The sequence below is a fragment of the Carassius auratus genome, chromosome 26, assembly GCF_003368295.1.
Source record: "Carassius auratus strain Wakin chromosome 26, ASM336829v1, whole genome shotgun sequence".
Taxonomy (NCBI): Eukaryota; Metazoa; Chordata; class Actinopteri; order Cypriniformes; family Cyprinidae; genus Carassius; species Carassius auratus.
In genome coordinates this window covers 2980538-3000194 of record NC_039268.1, presented here as the reverse complement: position 1 = coordinate 3000194, position 19657 = coordinate 2980538, and the positions used below count along the sequence as shown (strand labels likewise).

Genomic DNA, 19657 nt, shown 5'->3' with positions numbered 1-19657 from the left:
TTATTAGTCTCGCGCTCTTGGCACCGTAGATGTCTATCCTTATCTTTCCTCCCTCTTTTGATGAAAGAGTTGGAAAAAAAAAGTTGAATCTTTTTCTCTTGAGCAAGATGTTGTAAACTCTAATGTTATATCCCTGTCTGTATGCTTCTCATGTTTATATCATACACGTCTCGCTCTTCGGTCAAACGCAGTGGGCTCTGAGTACTAACTGACCCGGGACCGCCCCGCTCACCCTCCCTTCATCTGAGACCAGCAGTACCGGTGTGTTTTAGGAAGCGGTGCGGTCCTGGTGCCAGATCTGTTTGGCTGTCGGTGGAGAGCACTGGACCAGAAGATGCACAGTAGCTCTGTCGTGTTTGTTTGTGTTGTATTTATTTCCATTAGTCTCGCTTTTGACTCTGCAATTAAAGCACCTTTTTAGTGGTTGTTTGAGGCCAGCTGTTTAAAGAACTTGACTGATGATTTGCTAATTGCACCTTATGCACCGTTTAAAACCGTGCACTAAGAATAAAATGCCCTGCATTTAGAAGGACTGATCCAGATGTGGCGGCAGCTTTGTTGTCAAATCACAGCTGCTCCACTTAAAATACTTCAAGCCATGCATTTTTGTAAGCACCATATTAATCATAGATAGTCGATGTTTCAGCAGTGAACATTTTTTATCGGATATAAAAATAGACAAAAGTAAATGTTGCATGAAAAGGATGATAACTACAAAGTTTTAATAATCATTCTAATTCTATAAGAATAGAGAAGTCCACACTTAATTACGTCAATTATTTTTTACGAATTTTTAAATATTTTAATTAATGTGCATTAATTTTTTACATGCACACCATGCTGAAGTGATTAAGAGTTAGTAGCACTAAATTCTGAATTATTAATCATCCCTCTGGTTTGTGTCAGGATTATGAAAATTTAGTTGCATTTATTTATTCAGAATCTGCCCCGATTTGCTCATGCAAAATTGCAGCTGTACACATTTTTTAAATATCTACTGTCTCTACTGTCGATGTGGTTTTGATTTGCTTGTGTTCTAGTACAGCGTCTCTGATCCAGCGCCCTCCACAGAGCCTTTGGCAATCTGCATGTGTTATTTACAGATTCTTTTCCATTATAAAAAACTAAAATGTTTGTAAAGAGCAGCACCTGATTGAATAAATGATGTTCTTGACTGTACAAAGATTCTGATATGGGTTTGTTTTATGGTAAGAAACTGACACCACTACAAAACTTTTCTTTGCAATGAGATTTTATTGATCCCAGGGGAGTTCAAGCTATAGTAAATTCAAATGATTAATTCCTAACAAACAGGCCTACATGGACTCTGCATCCACAAAGCTCTGCTGATTTCCACCACATGTTAATACATTTAACAATACATTTTTCAGCAACCAAAGCATTGCATTTAACAAAAATGACCATTTATTTTAAAGTTATTCCACTAAGTCAGACTTCATGTAGGCCTGCTGATAAGTAAAAAAAAAGAGTCTACTGTCTGGCAGTTTGGCTTCTACATTACAAAGGAGCGTTTCTTTGCTATGAGCGAAAACAATGTAAAGGCTCTTTCCCTCCACTGAACCTGCTTTAAGAGGTGAATGTTACAAGACTTTACTCTCAATACATGAACAGAGGAACCCATTGTCAGCTTTACACCAATATGATTCAAGGAAATCTCTCTTTGACAGGACTTAATCAGGTGGAGTATCATCACGCTGTAACAGGTCTTTTGGCTTCTGAAATGCAGTGAGCTCTAGTGTGCCAAAAACCTCTTGTTGGTCCTCATATTAATATAAGCAAAGCTAATTTCATGAAAAATGATCCTTATTTGTTTTGCATCAACGGTTAACGGAAATCAAACTTTAAATAAGAAGCTTTTAAAGTCAACTTTACTTTCTTAAAGCATATGTATGGAATTATGCACAAATTGTATTGTAAATAAAAATAAAAAAAAGCTCTATCAAAATAATTTAAAATGTCAGGCATGAAGGAACAAAGCCTTCATTTTTGAGTCCCGTTCTACAGTTTGCTTAATTCAATTTCTTGTTAAACTTACAAATGCAAACAGCTTTCATGTTGACTTTAAATAGGACAAGTGATCTATTGAACTCAGGTACATTCAAAACGATCATCACTCAGATTATGTTATTCTACATGATATGGATTCCTTTATAGAACAGCATCATTTTAGGTATTTTGTTTTACTGCGAATGTTACAGAAAAGCTCAAATTTGCACTAATTGTTTCATCTGTGAATGCTGTTATCACATTCATCAGAGGTGTGTGCTGGGAGAAATACAGAAATATCTCTGATTTTAGAGAAATATATAAAATCCTCCATTAGACATATCTCATTAATCCTTTCCCAAACTAAAAACAACCAAGCAAATGTGTATGCCCACATCTAACCTCCTCACAACCCATAATACTACTATGAGACGTTTGCTTTCAATTGATGCTTATTTAGTCAAATATTCCCTAAGGGAACACGCATATACACGTGCAAGCACACTTCTTCAACATGCTAGAGTGCATTCAACCCAAATGCTGTCAATTCCATTGGAATTTGTTCACCGAGTGATTGCATCCGCCCCGTCCCCAACCAGTCTGCGAGTCTCCCCTTGACTTGTAAACTCAAAGAAATAATGGGGGGAAACCGGTGTCCCGAGTAGATGCAGTGCTTGTGTGGTGGCAGGGAGAGGGGGGGGGGCACGCGGGCTCTCCGCGACTCTCACTCGTCTTCGAAATTCTGATTGAGCAGGAAGTTTGCAGCCAGGTTCTCGTTCTTCTCACAGGCGAAGTACGCCTGGACCACTAGAGCTTCTGAAAACCCCAGAGCTTTTAACTGAGAGAGAAACACAGGTTAGATTAAATGCTTTTTCCATTTGTGCAACACTGGGTTATAATAGTTCAAAAAATCTAAATCCATTAATTATTATAAAAAAAAAAAAAAAAGTATAGGCTACTAGATATTTTTCAATGTCCTCTGGTTGGTAAGGTACCATTTCTCGTTCTCATCAGTGGTGTTCACTCACCCTCTCAATGGCTTCTTTCTCCTGTTGCGTCACCTGGATGTAACTCTCAGGAGCCGCCTCATCAGCCAGAGCACCCAAATCAGCAAACTCTCCGCCCTCTCCACCCTCGACTTCACCCTCACCCACCGGTGCGTTCAACATCTGGATGAAGAGCTCCTGATGCTGGCTGATTTGCTGCCGTCAATGAAACATGCGAGTAAAGGACTTGTAAAAGAGAGCGTACACAAACAGACTCTGAGGCTCTGTGCTGGAGATGTGTGATCACCTGCAGGAGTTGGGGGTTCTCCTGTCCCAGCTGCTGCAGGAGGGCCGGCAGTAAGGATGGGTTCTGCTGGATCACCTGCCTCATGCTCTGGAACTGCGGCTGAGAGCGCAGGAACTCCAGCGGATTCTCACCTAACACAACATCAGACACTCGCTCAACTCTCCAGTCTGTCTTCATGATCGGGACGGCGCTATACTGAATACTGACAATATATTTGTAATAATGCAATCATTTAAATGTGCATCTTATTTGAATAAAATCATTAAATGGCTATTAAAAGGGATTTGCCGTGAACAAAAAAGTACATGTAGTAAAAATGGCATTAAAGTTTGTCAGCTGGATTCCTCAGAAACTGATTCAAATTTAGTATATTAAATATCAAAGAAAGTATATTCATAAAAATCTTATGCATACAAATTCTTATTCAATTAAAACAGTGTGGAAATTACTTTAAATAGTTTTTGCTTGAAAATATACACCACCATTCAAAAGTTTGGGCTTAGAAAGATTTTTTTTTAATAAATGTATATTTTTATTCAGCAAGGACATAATAAATTAGTCAAACGTGACAGTAATGTTAGAAAAAAAATCTAGGTATTTTGAGAAGCTTTGAGAACGCTAAACATTTGAATGGTAGTGTAGATTGCTTTAAAAAGGAATAAAGACCTTTGTAAGCACATTTATTTACCTTCTGTGGGCTGCGTGTCTGTGGGGAGCTGAGCTGGAGCAGGACTAGTTTCCTGCACTGGGACAGTAGGAATCCCCTGAGACAGGACACAACAGTGCATCAGATACACACACATGCATGGAGCTCTCTTAAAAACATACACAAGTATAATTACAATAATAATAAAGAGCAAGTGTGACTGGTGTTATGAAAGCATGTATTTGTATAGCCACACTCACATTGAGCAGATACTCCACAGCGCGGTGAGGGTTGTTATAACCGGCCTTGAGTGCCGCCACCACTTTATCTCTCTCATAGCCCATAGACATGATATTTGTGAGCATGGCGTCATACTCCTGACCTTTGACTGCAAAACACATGTGCATGAACATCTGAGAGACAAAAACCATCTCTACACATTTACTGCAAATAAACCAGGAAGATTTTCAGAATCAAGCTGAAGATTTTCTCAGTACCTAATGTTGAAGATGCATCTTCCCCATCAGCCCCGAGACCAGAGGCACTACAAAACAAACAGATTATGATTTAGTTATCGCAGCAGTCGGCTCTAAATATATATATGTAAATGTATATATATATTTTTTTTTTTTCTTTTTTTTTTTGATGAATTATTTCAGATTTCTAAATAGCTTTTCTATTACTTGTTTAAAATCATATTTAATACTTTATTTATTATATATTATTTATTATAATTTGATATTATATTAAATAACCATGGTACAATCTATTTATTTTGACTATACAGTTAATAACCCCATTTTATTATTTTTCACCAGATTGTTTTACTTTTTATTAGTAACATGATAGAAGCAAAGTAAAACATTCGATTATTTATATCTAATAAATTGCTTTTCGCTCTTACATAGACAATGATTAAAAGCAGTCAGCCCAATCATGCAAATATATATCTCCAGTGATATAAACAAGTGTAGAAACATGCAGAGTTTCTGACAGGAATCCTGGTTGAGTCTCACCGCTCAGGGCTCTGTGCAGGCGAGACGGTTGCAGGAGGGTCGTCTGAACTCTCATCTTTTGGGATGGGAAGGGAGGCAGGAGCTGGAACGGGAGGAGGAGAGGAGGAAGAGGAAGGCGCAGCGGCAGATTTGGGTGGTTCTGAGGGTGCAGTGGGTGATCCTGGTGCTTTTGTCTGGACAGAAGAAAAACAAATATTTTGATTGTTGTTAGGGATGCACCAATATGAACATTTTTGCCAATAGCGATAACCGATAATTCTTTAACTATGAAAGCCGATAACCGATATGTTGGCCGATAAACCTAAATCCACATTTCTACATAATCTTTTTTTGAGAGCCTGATTACCAAAAATGTCTCATTAAAAGGCATTAAACACTTCAACATAAATTAAACATTAAGCAGCCTTACAAAGAAATAAAATAATGCTTAAATAATGGACACAAGTTACTGGACAACATTACTTACGTGTAAAAAAAAACATAAGGCGATAAGACGAAGTGTTTTGAAAGCGGTCCAGCATGTAAGGACTATAGCCAAAGATACTGTCAAAATCATTAAATATTGTCATCATTAAGAGTATGTGGCATTTCCAGTTAATGTAGGCCTGTTATTTTCTGGCTATTATTATAAGGTTACTTTTATTATTAAATTAATATCACAATTAATTTGCCTCACAACAATTTCATAGCGCATCACCACATAACTGACAACCTGTACTATAACTGTATTTTCATTTTCCAAGTGTTTCCAATGATATTTCAAGCAATTAAAAACATGATGGTGAACAGCAGCACATCTGAAGTGTCTCTGCAGGAAATAATGCATTATTTATCGGTTGTAAGATATCGGCCAAATTCTCTTATCAGTTCAATAACGATAACAGAAAAATGTACATTTATCGGCCGATATCGATATGGTGGCTGATATATCGTGCATCCCTAATTGTTATCTTAATTCAGACGGTCAAATCTCTAAACTCTGACCTTGGACACCATCACCACCACAAAGTTCTTCTCATCGATTTTGTACTCCTTGATGGGCGTATCATCCTGCAGGATTTTCCCAGCATAGATCAGCTTCTGTCCTGCTACTGGAAAACTTTCTCGGCCTTTCTCAGCCTCAATCTTCTCTTTCAATGCCTTCACCTGAGTCAAAACCATAATTATAATTAGTAAAATCATACTCATACATTTACGTCATCAAAGGAAAGTAGGAAAAAAGGAAGGAAAATAGCATGTGGATATTCAAGCAACCAGACACTTTCTGACAGCTATTTCAACCCTGTCTTTTTAATAATACTATTATAATCTCTAATTATATCACAGTGGACCACAAAACTAGTGATAAGGGTTCTTTTTTTTTATATGATATTTATACAGCTGAAAGTTGAAAAAGTAAGCTTTCTATTGATGTATGGTTTGTTAGGATAGGACAATATTTTTCTGAGATAAAGCTATTGAAAATCTAGAATATGAGGGTGTAAAAAAATAAAAATACTGAGAAAAGAATCTTTAAAGTTGTCCAAATGAAATTAGCAATTCATATTACTAATAAAAAAATAAGTTTTGACATATTTATTGTAGGAAATTTACAAAATATCTTCATGTAACATGATCTTTTCTTAATATCCTAATAATGGTTTTGTGCTCCAGGGTCACATATAATCTGTAACTCTAGATTATTCTATAGGAACGTTACATAAATCTGACAGACCAACTATCGTGATTGCATTTCTTTATACTCTACTCTACAGACAAGTATCTATCTATCGCCTTACACGATCAGTTGATCCCCAATGACTCATTAATGACTCAAAAATCCCCTTAAACCGCTATAAATACGCTCCTGTCATGAAGTTACTCACTCTTAGTACATCTACTTTTTGTAACGTATTTAGAAGAGCGAAAGAAAGCGTGTAAATACCGTCTGCTCGTCGTCGATGTCTATTTGAATGGTCTGCTGCTGCAGAGTCTTCAGTGTGATCTGCATAACTGCTCTGCCTCTGTCTTCTCCTTTCTTCTCGATTCGGGGTCTTTGAACACTTCTATATCCAGAGGAAATGTTTGATTTCGAGGCGAGTGACCGGTGTTAATCGTTTGGAGATGTAGCTCTCTAGCTAACAGGCTAAAAACACGCCTGTGTCAGGGGCGCTGCGTCATTTTCTTCGGCGGTGGCGGAGCGGACGAGTGAGCTCAGACATAGCGACACCCTCCGGATCTGAGCTGAACGACACTTTTGAGTGCGCTTTTTACAATGATGCAGGAAACCAAAAATACTAATTATGACATTTATTTATATTATAAAAATGACCTTAGGCATAACATGGACATGGATGGAGTTTAATTTAATTAAACTTCATAATCGTGCTTTTATAGAAGTCTGTTTGATCTTCCTTTTGTGTTTTATGTATTTATAGTTATTTTCCACTAAACCCGATTCGGCTCTGTACTAAACACCAACACAGAATAAATATTTTAAATAAAACATGTAAACATATATGTTTTAAAATAATCGAAATAAAGAATGACAGTATAATACAGAGTTTTTAGTTTTAGTTTTTTATAAATAATAAATAATGTCTTCTAAATGACTAAATGTAAATAAAGAAGATCATATCAAGTTCAGTGTTTTACTTTTCAGTTATCTTTATTCAGTTAACTCTTTTGCATATAAGGTTGTATATCTTTGTATATAATAATAATAATATCAGTCAATAAACAGGGTTTTTTAAACGTGGTTTAAAATGACTCATTTTAGTTTTGTGTATGTGAAATTTACCGAATAAAACCATAAGATTCCCCATGAAAAAATATTTTTATTTAATATATTAAAAATATTTTTAATTCAAAGTACATAATTTTTTTTTTGCACGATATACAAAAAAATAATAGTTAAAATAAAAAATTACAGGACCGGGAGTGACGACTTTAAATATCTTCTCGAATCATGTTAGCACAAAAAAGAGAAATGGGTTTCCTTGTGGTCAAAAAATTTGAAGTTTCAGTGTTTGCGTCAGCGTTCAGTACAAAAACTACAATAACCACAATCCACAGATCAACCCACTTCCGGTCCAAGAGTTTGTAAACAATGAAAGAGGATATGGAGTCGTCAAGAGGTCTTACCTAAAAATATTGCTCTGTACAGGCCATAATAAATGGATATTACATGTCATACCTGTAGAGCACACCCGTAAGTATTAAACCAACCTGGACGTATCGGTTTTCAAGGACTCCCGCTCTTTTAAACGTCCTTCTTGTGTGTGTGAAAATCGGACCACTGGCTAGCGACGCGGTTGTTTTTCTACATACTAGACAGACATCAGACACAACGGCCTGCAGAAACGACGGACCATAAACACAACCGAGGACTGGCGAGTCTTTCAAAGGCCACCTAGACGTGTTTCTGTCGTGTTTGTCGTGTGGCGCAGGCTCAGCTCGATGGGGAACTGTCTGTCTTCTCAAGGCGCTGATGATCTGTCCCTGCTCAACGAGTCCGAGGGGGCGAGTCTGCCCGGAGAGCCTCCGCCGCCCTACCAGGTACAAACAAACTACTAGACCACAAAAATGATTTTCTGTTGTGCACAACATAGGCTAGACTGTAGACACGCTGGGATCGTGTTCGTAACAGCAGTGGGTATTCAACGGTCTGAAAACAGGAAAAGTTTGCTGTAAGCAGGTTTTGAGAAATGCAATTCTTTCATCATAGATATTCATCTTTGGTATTGACTTTGATCTCTGACTGAGAAAATGTACCAAGGTTGTTTTGGACAGTGATTTAGATACTGCTACAATGACATTATAGGTTATAATGCCATATTAAGCTATAATAATAAATAAAAGGTATATAAATATAGTTTCTGGGACAGATCATGTTTTTGAAAGAAATGCTTCCTTAAATTACAACACGTCTGTAACGTTACTCTGTGCTTGCGAATACAAAATTGTAACATTACAGTTTCTTTTATGGCCTTTTAAATAAATAAAAGACAGTGTATTATTTAAGAGTTCAGAGAATGTGATATAAAGAAAATACATCCGTAATACAGAAGATATATATATATATGTGTGTGTGTGTGTGTTGCATTCAAAGTTTCTTGCTTTGTGTTCTCATGTTTGAAAGAAGTTAAGAAGTCATCATAAGATCAGTCTTATGTATATACGTTATTCTGGACGTGTGAATGCAAAATTTTACTAAAACGGTTAAGAGGATATTGATGTAATTTTATTTTTATGAACATTGTGGATTTTGTAAATAAAGTAAAAATATAACCTTCTAAATTTAAATTAATGAAATAATTAATCTCCCTGGCCCCTGTCATTTCTATATAATATTAATCTAAAATAAGAGAGAGAGGGGGAGAGAGGGCAAATAAATAAATAAAATGCATCTTTAAAAAATTCAATAGATTAAAAAAAAAAAATCATTAATCTTCGTATTCTTCACATACAGCATGGACATATCTTCTAATGGCTGCAGTTACAGGATAGTGTCTACATGATTGTTATTTCTTTTATTTTGTTAAACTACAACTACACTTTTATAAAATACAGATTCCAAAAGAGGGTTTTCACTGAGATGCTATAGAACAAACTTTTTTTTTTTTTTTTTTTTGCAATTCTTAAAATAATTTTTTTCTTAGTATGATTTTAATAATCCAAGAAACCTTTTTCCACTATAAATTACTATTTTGTCCCTTTTTTCCCCCTATTTTGAAAAGATTGCATGGTTGTCGATGCCTATAAAGAACCTTTATTTTTAAGAGTGTGAAGTTCTAATAAGCCCTTCTGTGTGCTCCAACCACATGTGGATTGTATTAATTATGTGTGAGCAAATGCTCTCGTGACCCCAGGAGCGGGCGCAGGTGCCAGTGTACCATCCCACACCCAGTCAGACGCGGCTGGCCACGCAGCTGACGGAGGAGGAGCAGGTCCGTATCGCTCAGCGCATCGGCCTCATCCAACACCTGCCCCGAGGGGTCTTCGACCCGGGCACAGAGCCATCCGACAAGAAGATCAAAGAGTGCGTGGTGTCCCGAAAACACGTGAAAACTAGTGCTGTCAAATGATTAATCGCATCCACAATAAAATTTTTGTTAACAATATATGTGTGTGTGCGTGGTGTATGTATATATAAATACACACACATGCATGTATATATTTAAGAAAAATATGTTGTTTATATAATAAATATATACATGTAAATACTAATAAGATCAAACAGTTAAGCGCATTCAGAATTAATTTTTTGTTTACATAAATGTATGTGTACTATGTATATTTATTATGTATATATAAATACACACACATACAATATATATTTTGAAAATATTTATATATATATATATTTATTTATAAACAAAACATTTTCTTAAATATATATACATGCATGTGTGTGTATTTGTATAAGCATAATAAATATACCCAGTACACACGCATATATTATGTAAACAAAAACTTTTATTTTGGATGCGATTAATCGTTTGACAGCACTAGTGAAAACCACTTTCACATTTAGCCGGCTGCATGTAAAAATGTTTGCCCTCTGCCCACAGGTGTGTGATCTGCATGATGGACTTTGAGTACGGCGACCCGATCCGGTTCCTGCCCTGCATGCACATCTATCACGTGGACTGCATTGATGCCTGGCTCATGCGCTCCTTCACTTGCCCTTCCTGTATGGAGCCCGTCGACGCTGCGCTGCTGTCTTCCTACGAGACGAACTGAGAGTGTCTGCGGCAAAACCGAGAGACGTGCCAATGGGTCTGCCAAGAGCCCCGAAATTTCTGGGACAGTAGATTGAACAAATGAAGGTGGTGTGACTCTGTGTCTGTGCAGAGACTGTAAAAATGTCCAGTGCTAAACAATAAAACCCCCTGGAAGGATGTTTAAAACCTCTCACTTGCATGTCAAAGCGCTTTTCGAATACATATACATGTAATTGATGTAAATGTTTCAGTGAAGCATCTCTAATGAAGATAGAGCATTTCAAAAGCAAGTTCAAATGAGTAAATTATACCTTTTTTCCCCTTTTCGTTCTAACCAAATTCATGAAATGTGCAATATATATGCGAGAGGGACTCATGTCGTTCTGATTGGATGATAAACCCGCCCATCACCAAAATTCCGCCAATGAGATCATCCCCTCCTGAATTTGAGAAGTCTAGAGGGCGGAGTTTCAATTCTGCAGGCTGTGAATGTCACAGTTAGATTGCTGAAAAACCTTCATTACGTTAAAGAAACCGAATGAACAAGAAAACATGTGCCATGATAATGTTTAAGCTCGTGATGCACTAACTGGTGTTTGAGGTGGTAGTTTTACATACTTTTTCTATAATTTTCTCCAATCTCTTTCCTCGATCACTACGGATAGGTCGTGATGAGGTTGTTTAGTGGTAGTTTTGCCTTGTCAGCTGCTGTTTTCCAGATTCTGGGATGTAAGTTGCCTTTTAACACTGGTATTGGATCATCTTTCCCCTTACTGCTTGTTTTTGGTGTTACATGTTGGATCCTGTTTGTCCCCACTTAGCTTTGCTATGCCTGTTCTTATTGGATAGAACCGTGGGGATTGTCTCCAGTAGTTTTCTTTCTTTATCTTGGAAGAGAATATTAGTGATGCAATCACCAAACTTTGTGCACCTTTCAAATGTTGCAGACTTAAAGTCAGCCTTTATAGTGGAAGCTTTAAATTTATTCCTTGTTGTTGTTGTTGTTTTTTGAACATGGTAAAAAATTTAATGGAAAAAAGCAGTACATGCTTCGGTCAGTTTTGATACTGTTCGTAATGTCTTAAGTCTTCTGTATGTTAGCTGAATATATGATCTTAAACCCTTCACAGTTTGAACTGCTTTCAAAAAAAAAATAACTAAACACGCTTGTTGGTGCCATGTTAATGTAAGTTTGTCAGCAATAACATTAGCAGGCATACTTTAAATGACGTGTTTCGTTTATGTGCAATAATGGCACAAGAATAGTATTATAATACAATAAAGGTTGCCAAATTCTTCCATTTCTACATGTTTTGTCTGATTCTGTCTTCCAAATACACAAATGAACAACGCACGAGAAATCACTGCTCACCCAACATGTGTTATTATTATTATTATAAGTGTATTTTCACTTCCAACTAATAATAAAGTAAAACCTAAATAATCACTTCTGGAATATTCTTGTGCAATGAATGAAAGCAGTTGGTAGAGTCCGGCTGAGTCATCAGTGTAATCAACACACTTCCGGTCGTAACTGGAGACCCTAGGTGGGCCATTTTGGATCTAAGCTCTGTTCATTCTAACGCGGTGTTTCTGCTGTTGCGGAGCCAACATGGCGGAGTGTGCCGCTGCCGCTTTGGTGTATTCTAAGTGACTTGAGGGCAAGATGGCAGCTTCAGCGGAAGACGAGTTTGAGGATGCGCCTGATGTAGAGCCTTTAGAGCCGACATTAAAGAATATTATAGAGCAGAAATCTCTCAAATGGATATTTGTGGGTGGTAAAGGTGGCGTGGGCAAGACAACATGCAGGTGAGTGAATAAACGCCGGGGTTTTACAGCTGAGAGGCTGTTAGCTGTCAGTGCTGCTTTAGCAACAACATAGATTAGTCATTCAAACATGTTTCTATACTACTATATTACATTACGGGTGAAAACACGTTGAAACGCACCAGTGTGTCTCTTAAAATGTATGCATAAAAACGAGCAAATGACAAAACAATTCTCTAAATATAAAACCTTGTATAAGTCGAGATGGTCATTTATGATGTTTCAGGAAATACTTAAATGAAGGTAGTTTTTTAAAATCGTTTTCTATAAGTATAATAACAATTAATCAATTTATTTGATAAAATATTACAGAAAGACAGACATGTAAATGAAAGCAGGTGATATTAATCATCTAAGTAGCTCATATTTATCATAAAATACCTGCCATCTATGAAACAGCCACTTTGTTATTCAATAATAATAATGTGATTTTTACTGCAACAGGTGTTTATAAATGGCAGAATTCACAAAAAGTGTTTTCTTGCACTTAAGATGTTTCTCACATGAACTGATTGACTTTTTGTCATATTTAGTTTGCTTTATAAAGAATGCATACTCTATTGTATGAAAAAAGAAAATGCTTAGATAAGAAACTTTATTATCATTATAATAATGCAACCAAATTAGTTTGGTAACACTCAGAGACCATCCGATATTCAAAGTTTTCTCCATCTTAAAGGGATAGTTCACCCAAAAATGAAAATGATGTCATTAATAACTCACCCTCTATCTATCCCTTTTATATAATGCTGATTTCTTCTCTGGTTGTGAGTTCTTGTATCTAGAGTAAGTTTCTTTGGCTTGCTGTGTTGCAGTTGCAGTCTGGCGGTTCAGTTAGCAGCGGTGCGAGAGAGCGTCCTCATCATCTCCACAGATCCAGCACACAACATCTCAGACGCCTTCGACCAAAAGTTCTCCAAAGTGCCCACCAAAGTCAAGGGCTATGACAACCTGTTTGCCATGGTACGTTCTCAGCGGCACACACGGTTTGCTCTAAATGCTGTGTGTACACTAAAAACTGTGCAATGACATAGACATTGACCATCTTGACTTTCTCAGTCCATATGCACAACCTTGTGAAAGAGTTGCCACATAAAAGCAGTTCTATTAAATTATTATTTGAGATATAGTTCAATATACCCGTGTTTATTTTAGCTCATTATAATCATGTTTAGGTGATGATGTGCATGAGGTAAGACTCTGTTCTCCATCGTTGTGTCTCTCTATAGGAGATCGACCCCAGTCTGGGTGTGGCGGAGCTCCCCGATGAGTTCTTCGAAGAGGATAACATGCTCAGTATGGGGAAGAAGATGATGCAGGAAGCCATGAGCGCTTTTCCTGGCATCGATGAGGCCATGAGCTATGCAGAGGTCATGAGGTCAGACTCATCGACGACACACAGCATCTCTTGTTGCACTATAATAATCTCATAATGCAATAGCTCTTTCTAAACTGCTCAGTTCAGACCAGATGTGGTTTCAGCCTTTATTAGCATTTCAAACACTTCTTCAATGAAGAGTTGTAAGTCAAGAATGAAACAGAAGGGCTCCAAAATGAATCGCAGCATTACATACTTTCCTTCAAAGCCTCCAAAAGACAAAGATAAAAGTGTGCGCTGAATTACATAATTCAGTAATAAAAAAATAGTAAATAAAACCGCGTTTTATCTTGGCCTTTTAGATGACAAACCACCCACAGTCACTGTTTACACCCACATCCAATAGCTGTTTTAATGTTTTTTTTTATTGTTTATTAAAAAATATATTTAAAATATGTATTATGTGTGGTGTATATATTCATTACTTTATTATTTGTTAATATTATTATTATAGAAATTAATACATTTTAGAAATACATTTATACAGTTATTTCGGGCCTTCAGAAATCATTTGAATATGCCGATTTTTTATTTTTTTATTTTGATCTCTTTCTCAAATATTAAAGTATTTATAATAATAATAATTAAGTATCATTTTTTATGTTTTAAAAGACGTAATATTGTGAGATGATTATTATTATTATTATTTAATATAACTGATTTCTACTTGAATCGGTTTTAAAATGTAACTTATTGCTGTGATATCAAAGCCTTGGTGAGAATAAGAGACTTCTTTTCAAAATATTACAATTTATAATTATTTAAAATTTTGATTGGTAGTGTAAAAAAAACATATATATTTATTTAATTTTCTTATACCAGTAATATACATTTTAGATAAAATCTATTAATTGTATTATTTGAATTTATTAGTAATAAAAAATATACATATATATTTTGTCCCATTCTCTTTTTTTTCCCCCTTGTGTAGGTTAGTGAAAGGCATGAATTTTTCGGTGGTGGTGTTTGACACGGCTCCCACCGGACACACTCTGCGTCTGCTCAACTTCCCCACCATCGTGGAGAGAGGACTGGGCCGCCTCATGCAGATCAAGAACCAGATCAGCCCCTTCATCTCACAGGTATCAGCACGGCATTCTGGGAATTGCTGAGTTTGTGATATAGCACTGGAGAACAGTGGAATATACAAGTGTATGGTAGAGAAATGTATATAAGTTCATAGAAAAAAGTGTGAAAGTTTATAAAAAAAAAAAACGACGCAATTTGACTTCCTGTCAAACTTGTGCAGATGTGTAACATGTTGGGGCTTGGAGACATGAACGCAGATCAGCTGGCGTCTAAACTGGAAGAGACGCTCCCCGTCATCCGCTCAGTCAGCGAGCAGTTTAAAGACCCGGTGAGTGTCATCCCTCTCAGTAGTCCCTGTCAAAGCCTGATCAAAAATGTTGATTCCTGAATGTTGATTTCTGTTTGGCACACAGGAGCAGACGACGTTTATCTGCGTGTGCATCGCAGAGTTCCTGTCTCTGTATGAGACGGAGCGTTTGATTCAGGAGCTGGCCAAGTGTCGCATCGACACACACAACATTATCGTCAACCAGCTGGTGTTCCCTGACAGCGAGCGGCCCTGCAAGATGTGTGAAGCCCGACACAAGATTCAGTCCAAGTATCTGGACCAGGTGTGTGTGTGTGATTTTGACTTTGCATTTATATGGTATGGAAACCTGTGACAAGACTTCTAGTCTTAGTAGAAAGAGTGGAGCTTCCTCACTGTGCCGCTTTGGTCTCAGTATCTTTATATTAAATCATTATCTGTCGTTCTGACATCACGCGCCGTTGTGCTACGGGCGTCCCGCGTTTGAATCCCAGCTCCAGGACCTTTCCCGCTCCCGTCTGTTTACATTGTCCTGTCATAATAAAGGCTGAAAATAAAGCCATTCAGATCGAACCAATGCATCATTTACTTAAGTTACATTTAATTGTACCTTCAGGAAGTAGTTTAAAAACGAATCTAATTTCTTCAACCTCTTCCTCTTTCCTTTCTGTTCCTGCTCCTTCCTTTTCCTTTCATCTTCTCTTTTTCCTTTAAACTTTCCTTTTTTCCTTTTCCTTTCCTTTTTCTATCTTTCTACTATTCTCGCTACTTTTTCTTTACACTTTTTCCTCCTCCTCTTCTTTCCTTTCTACTTTTACTTTTTCTTAATCCTCTTTCTTTTCCCCATTTCCCTTTCCCTATCTGTTCCTTTTTCTTCCTCCTGTTTACTTTCTCTCATTACATTTCTTTCTTTCTTTTTCCTTCCTCTTGTTTTCCTTTCCCATTTATTTTACCTCATTGTTCTTTCTTAATTCTTAATCCTTTCAATGTTTCTTTATTCCTTTTCCTTATTTTATCTCTTTCATTTTCTTGTCTTTTCTCTTCCTTGTCTTTCTTTCCTCTCTCTCTCTCTCTCTCTCTCTCTCTCTCTCTCTCAGATGGAGGATTTATATGAAGATTTCCACATAGTGAAGTTGCCTCTGCTGCCTCACGAGGTTCGAGGAGCGGACAAGGTCAATACTTTCTCCAAGCAGCTGCTGGATCCCTACAGTCCGCCCAAGAAGTGACTGAAATGATTTCCACGGATCAAACACTACCCATCGCATCCCTCGTCCCCGATACACACATCCCTCTGGTGTTGGCATCTCCTCACTTTTATTTTCCCCCCTCTCTCTCTCTCTCTCCGGTTTTCTGATCATATTGCCATATTGCTCCAGTGACCCGTTATGAATGTCGGCCGAGAGTTAAAGGCCCTGTTTAGAAACAAAGTCTTGATGGTTTACGTTGCTTTTTTGATGATGATGTATTTGAGCTTAAGAAACACTCATTCCTGATGCGTGTTTGAGAAAAGAGATTCATATTGATATCACCACAGGAATGTAGATCTGGACTCTGATTCAGTGCTTGAACAGGAGTGTTATCAGTGTAAATGTCTGTCACTAGCTCAGTTTTACCCGGCACATCTGATTTAGGATCAGTTAATGATACTGTAAACTTTTGTTTCAGATTCTGGTCAATATTAATAGTCTTTATTTTGGTTCCTGATGTGGGCTGCGTTTCCCAAAAGCATCGTAAGCCTAAGTACATCATCGACACATTGCCATCAGTGGAGCTACAGTCAACTTAGGCTTACGATGTATTTGGGAAAGGCAGCTCTGGTCAGTATTGATGTTCAATGAGAGGGTCCAAACATGGTGGATGATGCATATTTAGTGAGTTAAAGGGATAGTTCACCCCCCCAAAAAAATATAATTTTGCCATTTTCTTTTTTACTCATTCTCTCATGTTGTCCTAAACCCTAGACTTTTAATGCAGTTAAAAATTCTCTTGTTGTGTTTCATGCAAAAACTACAAACTGCATACAAGCTTGTAAAAACAAGGGTGAGTAAATAATGACTACAATTTCATTTTTGGGTGAACTATGCCTTTAAACGTAGAGGTAATCGACTAATATTTGCAGTGAACCAAACTGTAATTACTGTGTACAAACATTGTGATTCAATTGATCTAATTTAATTTTTGCAGTTAAAGTGAAGCATATATTTAGACTTAAGATCATTTCCGTTCACATACAGTAGTCTTTAACATTTATTTGAGACATGTCTGTTTCCGGTTCTGGGTTGTGAAGCATATGTAGATGCGTTGTTCTTCCTCTCACTTCTGTTCTTCTTATCATTTGGCAGTAATGTCTGCATGCATCAAAACACAGGATCAGGAGCTGGTTTAAATCTACTGCAACCTGTCTGTCTACAGAGATGACTATTAGACAATACCATACCACGCTGGTTAAGTGTATTTTCCTGCTTTTATCATCCTGTGATTTGCAGTGGGCTCCTTAGTTCATGAAAACCAGGTACAAGAACTCACAGGCCCGACCGAAAGATTTGCATCTTTAATCAGTTATTAGTCGGTTTTGCCAGTTTCTTTGTTCTCTTATTACTTGTTACTGCCTTTGCAGAGTTGGCTTCTTTTTCTAGAGGCACACCAAGTTTCAAAGCAAATAAAACACTATCCTCCATCTACTGCGGAAGGTGTTTCTGTTCAGTTATTTATGTGAATGCGAAACTTTTGTCTACCAAGGTTAAAACATTTTACGTTGCATCTAAACCTCTTGCGTGCAAAATGCAGAACAGTTAAAGGCTCAAACACTGCAGCAGAGGAACACTGAAAAACATCATTCAACAACAAAAAAGTACTGCAGAACCATGAGTTATAAGGATGTTAGAGGTTATGAGGGGATTGCTTGTACTGTATGGGAATTTGTGTGGAGTCAGTAAGATTTTAAAATGTTTTTGAAAGAAGTTCTTTGTTCAGCAAGGCTGCATTTATTTAAAACCGTGATCACTTGTGACCCCAGATTTAATGCAATAAAACTGAGTGAAAATTGTTATAATTTAAAATGTATCATTTTTCATATATTTTACAATATAATCCTTCAGAAATCATTCTCATATGCTGATTTGCGGCACTTGAAAAATAAATGAATTTTGAGAGCAGTTGCTTCATATTTATGTGGAAACATTTAATGGAAATCACATTTATTTGAAATAGAATCGTTTTTAAATATCTGTGTCACCTTTAATTAGTTTAATGCACCCTTGCTGAATAAAGTGTTAATTTCTTTATAACTAAAAATCTTCCTGACCCCAAACTTTTGTTAGTCTTTTAAAGGAACATTTCACCTAAAGGGGAAAATTCATGCTATTGGAAACCAAAATGAATTAAATTTTCAGAAAATTTTCTGAATATTAAAAATGGTTCATACACTTGTGCACTAAAGGGAAATCTCAAAAATAAGAACGTTGTGAAAAAGTTTGAATGTAAAAGTTTTTTTCTCCAATGTCAAATAGAAATAATAATATGCATTTCATTTCATTCACACTCCTAGAAATAAAAGTTTTTTTTTATTGATTGTTTCATAAAGAACTTTTAATATTTATGGAACCTTCACAAAATTTTCCTTAAAGTTACAACAACAGTTCTTTTAAGAACTGTTCCCTGAATGCTTCTTTGGAGAACCCAAAATGGTTCTATTGCATCACTACAAAATCATTTTGGAACCACATTTCAATAGTTTAATCAGGATGAGGTTTTCCAGTAAGTCAGGATTTCATTCTGGAGTGAAGGGTTTGCCTCTGAGCCCTGAAGAGTTCAGTCCAGAGGCATGCATTGACACGTTTTCTGTATTTTGCAGAGATTCAGAGGGCACCTTTCATCCGTGACCCTAACCAGGACAAACTAGACCCCCATAGAGCCGGAACAATGCCTTTATGTCACAGGTATTCATAAGATTACAAGGGAGAACAGACTGAGTTTCTGTTCCTGTTTGTGATATTACCATCCAACGTCTTCCATAAATTCAGAAGCGTCAATGACCTGCATTATGGCAGGATGAATGTATATTCCACAATGCATTCTGGTTTAACTTCTTTGCAGTGTGTGGTTTGGCGGAGTCAGTGTGAAATCCCTGCCTGTCGCTCTCCATCCGTCAGGTCTGTGAGGCGCAGCGGGAGTCTGCACTAATGAGCACCGCTGGAGCAATGCAGCGCACATTTACCACATCAAATCAATTCATTTCATTAACTGAATGAAAAATAATAAATAATAATCAACGTTTCATTTCAAGGACATAGTTCACAAGAACACTTTATTTGTAACATTACACATAATAATAAAAAGTCAAAATATTCCTCAACATATCTATATTTAGACAGTTTAGAGGCTTTTTAATTAACTATAACAATTAATAAAGCAGCAAACACTGAAAAGATGTCAAATTTCAAACATTGG

At 36.8% G+C, this 19657-nt stretch overlaps 3 protein-coding genes across 3 annotated transcripts; 2 read left to right on the top strand and 1 right to left on the bottom strand.

Moving 5' to 3' along the window:
• Positions 1–1271: 1271 nt before the first annotated feature.
• On the bottom strand, positions 1272–7361 carry LOC113044088 (UV excision repair protein RAD23 homolog A-like). Its single transcript, XM_026203689.1, has 9 exons — positions 6887–7361; positions 5947–6108; positions 4963–5135; positions 4444–4490; positions 4207–4334; positions 3989–4064; positions 3301–3431; positions 3036–3209; positions 1272–2845 (listed from the first exon to the last, which is right to left on the bottom strand). Exons 1-9 carry the CDS (start codon positions 6950–6952, stop codon positions 2732–2734), a joined length of 1071 nt encoding a protein of 356 aa, XP_026059474.1. The 5' UTR covers positions 6953–7361; the 3' UTR covers positions 1272–2731.
• A 659-nt stretch (positions 7362–8020) lies between these two features.
• LOC113044087 (RING finger protein 11-like) lies at positions 8021–10860 on the top strand. Its single transcript, XM_026203688.1, has 3 exons — positions 8021–8499; positions 9813–9982; positions 10515–10860. Exons 1-3 carry the CDS (start codon positions 8401–8403, stop codon positions 10684–10686), a joined length of 441 nt encoding a protein of 146 aa, XP_026059473.1. The 5' UTR covers positions 8021–8400; the 3' UTR covers positions 10687–10860.
• A 1443-nt stretch (positions 10861–12303) lies between these two features.
• LOC113044086 (ATPase asna1) lies at positions 12304–17893 on the top strand. The gene is made up of 7 exons (XM_026203687.1): positions 12304–12476; positions 13310–13457; positions 13724–13872; positions 14804–14954; positions 15122–15229; positions 15315–15512; positions 16306–17893. The coding sequence occupies exons 1-7, from the start codon at positions 12334–12336 to the stop codon at positions 16432–16434; spliced, it is 1026 nt and encodes a 341-aa protein (XP_026059472.1). The 5' UTR covers positions 12304–12333; the 3' UTR covers positions 16435–17893.
• The last annotated feature ends 1764 nt before the right edge of the window (positions 17894–19657 follow it).